Source organism: Giraffa tippelskirchi, chromosome 1 (assembly GCF_054371585.1).
Source record: "Giraffa tippelskirchi isolate mGirTip1 chromosome 1, T2T-mGirTip1v1.2.pri, whole genome shotgun sequence".
Lineage (NCBI taxonomy): Eukaryota > Metazoa > Chordata > Mammalia > Artiodactyla > Giraffidae > Giraffa > Giraffa tippelskirchi.
Genome location: NC_137275.1, coordinates 74,727,031 through 74,740,018, shown reverse-complemented (window position 1 = coordinate 74,740,018; position 12,988 = coordinate 74,727,031). Strand labels below are relative to the sequence as shown.

Sequence of the window (12,988 nt, the reverse complement as noted above, 5' to 3'; positions counted from 1 at the left end):
CAGTAATCAGGCTATGAGCTTACTGAATTCTGAGATCTCTATGATGAAAAAAAAAGCAGTATTATAAAACACATGGCCCTCATTATCTTTACAGCATCTCAAAGAGGCAGGCACCTACAGGCCGTAATTCAAACTGAATGCTGCATCCTTATACCAGATGAATCCTCCAATATTACCCATTTAATGACTCACATGAAGAATCTGATTTCTGCCTTAACTGATCTACTTTCTAGTCTTGGTGGTCTACTAAGGAGCTGGTTTCGTTCTGGGAGCTCACGCACAAATCTCTACCGTGGTCTTATTAATGTTATTAGCTGTATTACTTACATCCTGTATAAAGTGGTTGTTTCTTGCATTACCTAGTGTGTCACAAGATCTTCCAGAAAACTACTGATGGCTCAACATCTTGAGGCAACTGATCATGTATATATTCCTATACAAGGGCTTCCCAGGTGGCTCAGTGGTAAAGAATCTATCTGCAATGCAGGAGATGCGGGCTTGACCCTTGAGTTAAGAAGATCCCCTGGAGAAGGAAATGGCAACCCACTCTAGCATTCTTGCCGAGGAAATTCCATGGACAAAAGAGCCTGGTGGGCTACAGTCCTTGGGGTTGCAAAAGCTGGCCACAACTCAGTGACTAACAACAATAGTCCTATACAAATTTAACTGTAATGGTGCAACTCTAGATACAGGGAAAGGAACATCCTCGCCTGACCTAGGAATGAACTTTCTTAGCACTGTGGGACAAACTGGTCATGAAATGTCTCCTAAACCTTGGTTCAACTTATGATCTAAAGGGAGGTAGTGGTAAAACAAAGAATATTGCCTGCCATCCAGTTCTACAAGGATCAAGTCATTTGCTATTGCAGTCACTGACCTACAGTACACACTGAAAGGAATTCAGGACAAAAAGCAGAATGTAGCGTTTTGTGTTTTGAATATATGGACCCAAGTTTCGATACATACTTGAGGAAGAATTTCAATGGCCCCAGATTCTTTCATCTTCCCATATAAAGAGAAGCGCTTCTTTGATTATGATTAGCAGTAAGCTTTTACTAAGATGTATGCCTGACTCCATGTATTTCCCAGCCAAAAAATTCATATATACTGCCTGCTCCCCTGCCCCTTTAGAGCAACTGCTCAGAGTTAGCTGACAAACTGTCTCCAGGGCTATAGTCCTCTGTAAGGTCCCTGAATAAAACCAGAACTTGCAGCTCTCATGTACTCCATTTTTAAATTCTGTCAACAGTTGGTAACATTTTTCTGGTACAACTGCCTAAGAAAAGCACCATCAGAATGATTTTGTATTATGGCCTGCGATGGTTAATTTTATGTATCAGTTTGGCTTAGCTATGGTGCCCAGCTGTTGATCAAACATCACTCAAGATGTTTCTGGGAAGGAATTTTTTGGATGTGATTCACTTTTAAGACTTTGAGTAAAGCAGATTAGTCTTCATTATGTGGATGGCCTCATCCTGTCAGTTGAAGGCTCTAAAAGACTAAAGTTCTCCAAAGAAGGAATCTGGCCTCCAAACTGCCTTCTGACTCAAGACTGTCACATCAACTCCTGCCAGAATTTTCAGCCTGCCCTCCTGCTCTGAAGGTTTCTTATTTGCCAGCCCCACAATCGCACACACAGATTCCTTAAAATCAATTTTTATCTTTATGTGTATGTATGTGTGTATGTTTGTATTATTAGTTCTCTTTGTCTGGAGAACCCCAAGACAGATTTAGGTACCAGGAAGTGGGGTACTACAATAGCACATACCTAAAAATGTAAAAGTGACTTTGGAATTGGGTAATAAGTAGAGGCTGGAGGGTTTTGAGGGCATGATAGAAAAAGCCTAGTTTGCCTTGAAGAAACTATTGATAGAAATAAGGACATTAAAGGAGATTCCAGTGAAGGCTCAGAAAGAAAAGAGGAGAGCTACAGTGAAAGCTTCTACTGTCTTAGAAAATATATATAAATCATAAAAAGAATATTGATAGAAATGTTAAAGCACTCTGGTAAAGTCCCAGACGGAGATGAAGAACACATTATTTTTGGGAAACTGGAAAAAGGCAATCTTGTTATAAAATGGCAGAGAACTTGGCCAAATCATGTTCTAATGTTTTATAGAAAGTAGGACTTATAAGTGATAAACTTGGTTACTTAGTGGAGGACATTTCTGTGCTAAATATTAAAGGTATGACCTAGTTTCTTCTTGCTGCTTATAGTAAAATGCAAGAGGAAAGAGATGAAGAGGGAATTGTTAAGCGAAAAAGAAATAGAACTGGAAAGTTTGGAAATCCTCAGCCTATCCAGATAGCATGCTCTGAAAACAAGGCCAAGGATGTGGCTGAACAACGGTCTGCTAAAGAGATCAGGCATGTGACCCAGGATCCAGTCAACCATCTCTGTAGAAGCCAGGGGTAAAGATGTGGCTATCCAAGAAAGATCTGTGGAGGACCCTCTTGTCTGATGGCATGGACCCCCATGAATTTCCTGGGAGGCCAATAAGTTTAATGAGAATTTTATATAAGGAGGACACTGCCAGCTTGCACTGAAGGGGCCGAGATGGTTTTTTAAAAAAAAAATGAAGACGGACTGCCAGAATTCCACAGGTGTGAAATGAGCCAATAGAATTAACTGGCTGCAAACAGCACAGGTGTTAGAGCACAGAACCAAAGAGAATTATTCTCCAAGTCTAGAATCCACTTGCCTCAACTAAAGATCCCACATGCCACAACTAAGACCTGGCTCAGTCAAATAAATGAATAAATATTTTAAAAAATCTAATGAACAACCTGATGCGAAGAACTGACTCAATGATAAGTACTTGGATACACACCATCTCAGTGATACTGAACACCACCCTTTGAGTAAATTTTATGGTATGAAAATTGTGGCCCAATAAAAACAAATACACAAAAACTCAAGAAAAAACAACATTTTGAAATTAATGCTATCATTACTCCAATTTAAGAACTGAATTCAAGACAAACAACTAGTAAATGGGCAGGGGCAGAAAGTGAAGCCAGATGTCTGAGTACAGACTTGTGCTCCAATCACTTCACCAAAGTGTCCTCCCATTACCCACCTTTCTTATTTTTCCCCCAATGCAACAGGTGTGTGAGAAATTACAATAAGCAGAGATAAAGACTTGACAGTATGACAGCTCATCTTGCTGTTTCCAACTATGTGTTACTGGCAGCCCCAGTAATACACCAGAGTCCATAAAGCCCACAAAATGAGACAACTCTTAATAACAAGAGTTAAAACTTTTAAACACATTAATTCTTAAAAAGCAGGTACTATATGCATTGCAAACTGTTTTCAGAGTCTGAATCCAAGCATTTTAAAATGCTTGTCAAACCAATTCTGAAATAAACATAGAAAGTCAAAGGAACTTGAAGAGCAAAATAATTTTGAAAAAGAACAGAGTTAACCAACTTGAAGTACCTAATTTCATGACTTACACAGTTACCAAGTGTGGTACTGGTGGAAGGACACATACATCAATGCAACAGAAAGTCCAGAAATGGATCAACATGTATATGGACAATTGTACTGTGCTATGCTGAGTGGCTCAGTCATGTCTGACTCTTGGTAACCCATGGACTGTAGCCTGCCAGGCTCCTCTGTCCATGGCGATTTCTCCAGGCAAGAATACTGGAGTGGATTGCCATGCCCTTCTCCAGGGGACCTTCCCAACCCCGGAATCAAACTGGTGTCTCCTGCACTGCAGGTGGATTCTTTATCAGCTGAGCTACAGGGCAGCCCTCACATGGACAATTACTTTTTGCCAAATTTGAATGAGCAATTCCGTGAATAAAGGATAGTATTTTCAAGAAATGGTACCATATCAACAGAAGATCAATATGCAAAAGGTATATATCCCTATAGTAGTAGTAATGTTAGTCACTCAGCCGTGTCCTACTCTTTACGATCCCGTAGACTGTAGCCCACCAGGCTCCTCTGTCCATGGAATTCTCCAGGCAAGAATACTGGAGTGGCTAGCCATTCCCTTCTCCAGGGGATCTTCCTGACCCAGGGATCGAACCCGAGTCTCTCAAATTGCAGGCAGATTCTTTACTGTCTGAGTCACCAGGGAAGCCCATATACCTCACACTTATTTAAAAATTAACTCAATATGGATCAGAGTCTAAGTGTGAAAATTTAAATTGTAAAACTTCTGGAAGAAAACATAAGACTAAACCTTTATGGCCTTGAATTTGGCAAAGATCTCTTAAATATGACACCAAAAGCACAATCTATTAAGAAAAGATTAATAAAATGGATTTATCAAAATTTTAAATATCTGCTTTTGGAAGACACTATTACAAAAATGAAAGACAAGTCACAGACCAAAGAGCATATTTAAAAAACACATATCTCACGTAAGACTTGTACCCAGAATATATAAAAAACATTAGCAAATTAGTAAGAGAACAAAAATTCAATTTAGAAAATGAGCAAAAGATCTAGACAGACATTTTATCAAAGAAGATATATGAATGACACGTAAGCACACTAGAAGATGATATCATTAATCATGATGGACTCGCATACAGCTCTTAGATTAGGGGACAAAACTCAACAATATGAAATGCTGGTGAGGATGTGGAGCAACTGCAACTCTCACACGTTGCCAGTGTAAAAGCAAAATAGTATAGCCACTGTGGAAAACATTGTGGAAGCTTCCTATAAAACTAAACCTACATTTACCATATGACCTAGCAATTCCACTTCTAGGTATTTACCCAAGAGAAATGAAAACCTTTGTTTACAAAGAAATCTGTTGATGAATGTTCACGGCAGCATTATTCATAATCACAAAGAACTGGAAATAACTCAAATGGGATACTAGTCAGTAAATAAAAAGGAACAGACTACTAATATACATTACCATCAATGAATCTCCAATTCACTATGCTGAGAGAAAAAGGCCAGACTCAAAAGGCTACACACTTATTCCATTTATATGACATTCTGGGGACTACAGAGACAGATCACAGACCAGTGGTTGCCAGGGTTGACAGTAAGGGAAAGAACATGAGGGTATTTGAAGAAGATGAGGTCACTGTTCTACAATTCCATTAATGTAATGTTTACATGACTCTACGTGTTTGTCAAAGTACCCTAAAAAGGGCAAAATTTGTTGTACATGAACTGTATCTCAATACAGGCTTTTTTTTTTTTAAAGAGTAGCGTTGAGACAGGTGGGACCTGGGACCCTTTGCTGCAGTGTTGTATTTGGACAAACCTCTCCTCCAACAACAAAATAGGAAGTAACAAGGGACTAAAAATAACTGCATGCACAGCCTCTCTGGGCAATTTATGAACAAGATACAAAAAGACCAAAAACCCAACTTCCGGGAGCCAGCTTGAGGAGCCGGGAGCAAAAGCAGGGTATTGCACACGCTTCCTGCACACAGTGCCACCAAGGGGGTGTCCAGACCATCTAAGCCACCCCTCTGGCCTGAACCCATCCCTACCCCTACCCTTACCCCATATAAGAAACCTGCTTCCCAGTGCCAGCCGCCCTATCCTCACAGGGAGTAAACAAGGAAGTTACTTGTTTTAGCTCCCTTCTGCTGGCAGCAAGAGTCCCAAAAAAGCCTTGCTTGAATTTATCATCTAGTTTCTTATCAATTTCCATTTATTAAGGAGTCCAAGAACTCTGGTCAGTAAAGCCTAGGTTAACACTAAGTTTAAAGATTTTTTAAAGATGGGAACATAAAAATCCTAAAAGATGGGTACATCCTGGTTGTTTCAAGTAATTCAAGTTAGTTAGATTGAGTCAAGTCTGGGTTTAGTTTTGTCTTTTTAAAGTGTGTCATAGCTTCTATATTACAGGAGTTTGAAGGCCTCGCTTCTGCCCCTGATTCTGCCAATCAGGTGATACGTATTGTAAAAGTGCATTTCATCTCCTTTTTCTTCACCTAAGTTCCTTATTGTTTAAAATGAGAAAACACATTCTTAACTTCATGGTAGCTGTACCTATCAAAAGATGGTATATGGAACATGTAGGTGATGTATTAAATATGTATAGCATCAGCCAACTAAATCTAGATACATTATTACACCAAATTCAGAGTTAGGATTGAAATTTCAACCTTAACCAAAAAAATCTCATCATTACGAATGGTAACAGGGAAGCAGAAAATAAATTATCTGAAACATAATTAAGAAAGTAAAATAAATAATAGGAATTAGAAGTACAAAAAAAAGATGTTTTCTACTGGGGATATATTGAACCTTTTGTAAAGTTTCTTTCAGGAAGGGCACAAAGATGTCCTTTTCTAAGAGGATATTATTGCAGGCTATCTTTGAGTAATAAATGCAATTTAACTATTTTGTAAACAAAATACCAAGTTCTTGCTGAGTGTCAGCACTAAATGCTTTGCATATTATTAACTAATATTTATAAGACCCAAAAAGACGCACCAAATGTACTTGGGCAGTTAATTTCCTTACGTTCATGTGTTTTATGTAAATACTTGGGCAAGTCCCAATATAATGGGGAAAAAAGCATTTGTATAAGTAATGCTTAATTTGAAAACATTCCTGAATAAGTCCTATAAGGACTTTTTGGCTTCCATACATAAAATAATGTGCTCTTATGCTTATTCAAGAAGCTGTCATTTTGAGTTAATAAATAGGAAACTGAAATGTCTACTAATTTGACTGTTAGAAAACAAGAGATTAGTATTCAATAGCTTTTTTTTTTTTTTATCGTTCTCATATACAAACCACCAGTTGGACCCTTGGAGCAGATACTGAACCATGTCTTGGGGACAACGCCTGTGTGTACGCGTGTGACCGTACATCCCTAGCAAACGGCACTGTTAAACACGCGCCTCAGCACCGATAAGGCAGGGGGCTCCTTACCCTGGGCCTCCAGCATTCTTAGGCTTTGCTTTCTTTGGCCCTCTTCCAGCTTTATTCCTCCCCACAGGACAAGGCTTCTGAGGAGCCTTCTAGAACATTCCAGGATACTCAGGGTTTCAGACATTTCCTTGTCAAATGGCTCCAAAACTGCTTCCAGGGTCCGCCTAACTCAAAGAAGACCGTGCTACCAGTATATATGCCACTAGGCTGAGAGGGGGTAAGAGGGGCTGCTGAGGGTGGGACGAGGGGAGAAAGGGCTGAAAACTGTGCAATTCCCCCACAGGTCCCTAACGGGGTGGAATGGAGACAGATCCCTCAGGCCTCTACTCTCTGGCAAGGACTTAAGTGAAATCTGAGGTGATCAAAGCCGAGTCCCTAAGAGTAAGCCCGAGATGCCAACGCCAGCTACAGAGAGATGGAGACAAATGCCAAGACGGATATACTAGCAGATGTATATAAGCACCTGCGTGAGCTAAAGGAGCCAAGTGGCAAAGGCTAAGCCCGTCCACACAGTTTGTGAAATATTGCCGCGGACCCCTGCCGCCAACCCCAGCTCCTCTCTACTGGGGGAGGGATTTGCACGGGCAGATGTAGGGGGGAAGCAGGGTAGCTAGGAAACGGGTCCTGACGTTGCCCGCAGTGCGGGGGAGAGCAGGGTAGCAACAGGAGGCTGCTGGTGCGGTTCGAGGGCCCCACCATCAGCTGATTATGGGGAGCCAGTCAAGGGCCCGCGAGGGGGGAAAGGGCGGGGCCGCACGACGTCACCGCCGCGGCCGACGTCAGCGCCTCTTGCCGCTTGCCGCAGCCGCAGGATCGCTGTGGTGCAGCTCGGGTGCAGGTCTCTGTGGGAGCCACCTAGACCTCTGCGCTGCTCCTCGAACATGGCCGACTCACAGAACCAGGGCTCTGCGGAGCCGAGCCAGGCAGCGGCGGCGGCAGCGGCGGCGGCAGCAGACGCGGCCGCAGCAGCGGAGGAGGTAATGGCGGAAGGCGGTGCGCAGGGGGGAGATTCTGACAGCGCGTCCGGCGACTCCGACGGTGCGGTCGGTCAGACGGCTGAGGAGCCCCAGACCCCTGCAGAGAATGCACCAAAGCCTAGAAATGACTTTATTGAGAGCCTGCCTAACTCGGTGAAATGCCGAGTCCTGGCCCTCAAAAAGCTGCAGAAGCGATGTGATAAGATAGAAGCCAAATTTGACAAGGAATTCCAGGCTCTGGAGAAAAAGTATAATGACATCTATAAGCCCTTACTTGCTAAGATCCAAGAGCTCACTGGTGAGATGGAGGGGTGTGCATGGACATTAGAGGGTGATGAGGAGGAAGATGATGATGAAGAGTACGAGGATGAGGAGGAGGGAGAAGAGGAGGAGGAGGAGGAAGACGAGCCTGCGGCAGAGGCTGCGGCGACCGCTGCCGGCAAAGATGAGGGTCCCCACTCTGCAGTGCCTGATGACGCCAAGAAATAAGCGGGGGCAGAGATTGCAGAGAATGACGACGCAGATTTAAAACCCCGATTATTATTATTTTGTACACATTGGTGGACTTGAACGGCTCAGGTTTTGGACCAAAGTACAGTAGGAATCAATTCTGACATTCCTAAAATACTATGAAATTGACGCAATCAGATTCTGCCCAGCGCGTCTCAAATTTGATTTCCAATTTGAACACAAATATACCAACAGGTGTTGAAAATGAGTTAAATTTAAAATGATTTTTCATGATCTCTTCTGTGAGGACTGCAGTTGAGACTTAACTAAGGGTGTCAAGTAGATGTGAATTAAAGAACGTCACTTTGAAAATCCTTTCATCACAGTATCATCGCACTAGGCACGGAACACCCAAGCCGAGATTGAACGGGTTCTCAATACCGAATTCTTCAATTTCTTTAGTTTTGCATTTTTCCAGCGCAGCAGCAGCAGAACTCAAGACAGATCTCATCTTTAAGACTGTTTTTGTAACGCAGACATCAGCTTTACACTTCAGAGAAGAGAGACGGGACAGAGGAAGCCGGTGCTGGAGATCATGACAATACTGTTAATGAGGCTCAGAAAACTGCCACTTCAGATTCTAAAGAATGTTTTGAATATTTGGTTCTGAGAAGGAGGGTGTATGACCTGTACAATATTGTCAACGTATGTGTTCATTATTTACGGTCTCGTGTTTATGTGGTTTCTTGGTAATGTCTATTTACAAAGGTGTAAAACAAATCCCCAATGTTTAAGTATTAAATCCCTTTATCTAGTATTTTAGAAGTATTAATTTAGTTGAAAAAATGTAGAATTCTAGTAAATTCTGTAAAGCATGTGTATCCACTGTTATGTACTTTGAATTGTGTGATGTCTTTTTGTCTTGTAGCTTTTAGAATGTAGCTGTGAAAATTATCAGAACTCTTCACTGAAGCTAATGTTTGGGAAAAAATATGTACTTGAAGAACCAATCCAACTGGGTGTCCCCATCCGCAGCTCAGAAGTAGAAAGGGTTTAAGTTTGCTTGTGTTAGCTGTGCCTTCATTATTTTGCTATGTAAATGTGACATATTAATATAAAATGGTGCATAATCAAATTTTACCGCTTGGGAACAGATTGACATACAGCAAAGGATTTTTAGGAGGACACATTTAATGTAAAGACTCTTGCTTCTTTGTGGGTTTTGAACTGTGTGATCTATAAAGAAATTTAAGCATAAAGTTGTTTACCACTGTGGTGTTAATAAAACAGTATTTTCAAAAAACAAAAGGACTCATTCTCTGACTGCCTGGAATGAAATCCCAGCTCTGCCTCTTATTGGCAATGAATCTTGAGCAATTCAGTTAATCTGTGTTCAGTTTCTCCTTATCTATAAAAGGGGATAGTAACAGTTCCTTCCTCACAGGTTATTATGGAGAACAAACTAGTTGATTTACATAAAGCTCATAGACTAGCATCTGACACTAAATGCTCAAAGTACTTCAGCTGTTATTAACATTGTTATTATTATATGAAAGATAAAAGGAAGATTTGAAATTCAGTCCTCTCATAAGTTACAAAAGGGGAGAAAATGCATATCATTATATTCTTAAGTTTATGATTTTATTAAGAATGTAGCCTTTCATTCGTAAACAAGTAAATTCAATAAAAGGTTTTCTTCCTCAATATAAAAATCAGATTTTGATTTCCTCCCAGAAAGAATAAAAGACACTATGTATATAAAGGCTATTTCAACTTTTTATCTGGGCATTCTAAATGAAGTATAAAATTAAAAGCGACTCCCCCCAAATTTTAAACACACAGATGTGTTTTCTTTCATTTCCCTTAAGGGTTAAAATTATTCAGAAGTAACATTAGACCGATTTACCTTAGGGAATGGAAGGAAGCTCTGACCTGTTGCTAATTGCAATAGTTGAGTAAAACCTTAATGTAACAATCTTCCTTAGGGTCAAGACAACAAAAAGAGAAAATCAAAATAATTTATTATAGAAGAAGTAAATGATTATCTTAATCATGCCTACCTGGAACAGAAGCAAAAAAAAAAAAAGAAAAACTAATAAAATTCAATATTCACTTCTTATCCCTAGGAATAAAAGACTTGTTTTTCTAGGTCCTACAAAAACAAAAAAGAGTGAAACAAATAAGATGTGTAATTAGTGGGGGGAAAAAAAATTTTGGAAGGGATGTGATTTTGTATAGAAAACCCAAGAGAATCAATTGAAAGCTAACACATTCAGTAAGTTTGAGGAACTTATCAGTTACCAGATAAATATATAAAAACCATCAATTATTTCTAGGCACTAATAATGGTAAAAATACATGCAAAAGGCTCTCATGGTATATGAAATAAAAATATTTATAAAAACCTCAATTAAAAATGTATGCAACCTATGAAAAGAAAAAAAAATATCACAAAGAAATGTAAAACAGGCCTTTGGAAGGTAACACTGAATATCACAAAAGTGTCAATTCTTCCCATATTAATATTTTATTTACTACACTTCAAATCAAAACCCAAACCATATAACTACCTTAATCTTCACCTAATTGTTTACTAATACGGAAACAATTAAGATTTTTATCTTAAACTATGGACTCAAAAAAATTTTTAATGGAAGAAAATATATTATTAAGAATTTATCAATTACTGGACAGGGAAAGGTTAAGTCTAGAGTGATTTAAGACCAAAAGAAATAATCAACAGACATGACAACACAAAAATTAAGAGGTTCTAAAAATTTTAAAAGACTTCATATTTTTAAAAGCAAGCAGCAAATGGAATAAAGTGTGCAATAAAATACAAAAAAAAAAGTTCATATAAATCATATGAAAATCATTTTGTCTGAATAGAGAAATACATAAAGGATGTCAGCAGACTACTTTAAAAAAGGGAAATACTGAAATCCTGTTCAGGGCAGCAAGACACATCCTGAAAAGACAGTACTAAGTGGTCCAGGCCTCCAGCAAGGTCTGGATCTTTCTTTCACTTATATATACAACTTCAGGTATGGGGTTTTCTGGCTACCATTCATACCACTGTTGGCCACTTTTCTCAGGATACAGGCACATACGTGATGCCTTTCATAATGTCAGGCAATTTCCACCATTTCCTAACTGGGTTGATCTTTCCCCTCTGTTTCCTGAATTGCTTATTTGATAGTTCCTCAGGCAGCCATAAAACTTGCATGTTAATATGTAGCAGAATACCCTCCCTTTAAGGCAGGTCAAACACTCTCACTCATAAACCACTTTTAATCCATTATAGACCCAAATTAGTAAGCAACACACAACGTAACTGGCAAAAAGAAAGGCAGCATGCATTACGCATTCAACTCAGTCTCTATGAGCATTATGCAGAAGACTGCAGCAGGCTGACACTCACAGCCCACACACAGGACAGCAGCTCTCCCGGACTCAGAGTTTACCATCAAGCATACACAGACACATTTGCACGTGCATACACATGGACACAAACATTTTTTTATTGACATGAAAGTCACAAACGTAATTAGCCATTTAAAATGAACAATTCAGTGGCATTTAATTCATTAAAATGTTGTGCAATGATCATTTCTACCTAATTCACTTTTTTTAAGAAAAATATTTTAAAGGTAAACATCAGAAAAATGGATCAATGCTATGTAGAATATGTAAAGTAGCTTATGTACGGGAGAAATACAAAATTTTACAAGTGAAGTCAAGTTTCTTATTAGACTAGATTTTAAAAAAAGGAACCCTCAGGATTTTTAAGGATTAGATGAAATAGAGTAGTACTCTGATACATTGATGATAATGTGTAAGTTGGTGTAATTCATAAGCAAAATCAATTTAGCAAAAATAGCCACAGATTCAAAATGATATACACTAATTCCATTTCACCCTTGGGACCTTATCATTAAAGAGCAATTTTAAAAACAAAGTTTTATACTTAAGATGTCTGATACAGTCTTATTAAAAATAAAGGAAGGGGAAGAGAAAGAAATAAAGGAAAGGAAAAAAAGAACACAGAAACAAGCCAGACACTCAAAAGGGAAAGCAGGGAAAGCACACATTCACATAACAGGCTGTGCAGTCATCAGTAAGACTGTCCATGAGAGCTTTACAATACATTTACAGATATAAGCATTATCTCAACCTAAGTTAAAAAATTCAGACATACAATTTTATACATATATAGTATGTCTTCAACAATGCCAACTTTGTTTTTAAAAAATTGCATAGTCTGTCTGAACTGAAAACAGCAAATTCTTCAAGTTATTTATCTTCAAGGGATGAAGGGACACAGGGACCCTGAAACCCTGGTCATGGCCTCTTAGTGGCAATGTGCTGAGAGCACAAGCTCTCACTCAAACCAAATGGCTTTCAATCTTGGCTCTGGTTTTTTTGGAACTCTGGACTTCTAACCCTGTAAACCTGAGCAAGTAACTTATACCTCTCTGTGCCTCAGTTTCTTCAACTATAAAGTAGAGAGGGATGTATGTGAAGAACTTAGAATAACGCCTGACACATGGGAAGAACTCGAGAAATGTTACTAGTATTTTAATTATCTGCTATTTCTGTAACAGCCTTGCACAAGTACCATGCAGATCTTAAAGATTACACCTTCCATAGACTGTATCAAGAGATCAAGTGATGTCTCAGCATTCCT

At 39.3% G+C, this 12,988-nt stretch overlaps 2 protein-coding genes across 12 annotated transcripts in view; one reads left to right on the top strand and one right to left on the bottom strand.

Annotated features, from left to right (window-relative positions):
* HERC3 (HECT and RLD domain containing E3 ubiquitin protein ligase 3) overlaps window positions 1–12,988 on the bottom strand; it is a 138,114-nt gene that overhangs the window by 18,946 nt on the left and 106,180 nt on the right. The window lies entirely within an intron of this gene.
* On the top strand, window positions 4,832–9,609 carry NAP1L5 (nucleosome assembly protein 1 like 5). The gene has a single exon (XM_081594452.1). The coding sequence runs from the start codon at window positions 7,756–7,758 to the stop codon at window positions 8,338–8,340; it is 585 nt and encodes a 194-aa protein (XP_081450578.1). The 5' UTR covers window positions 4,832–7,755; the 3' UTR covers window positions 8,341–9,609.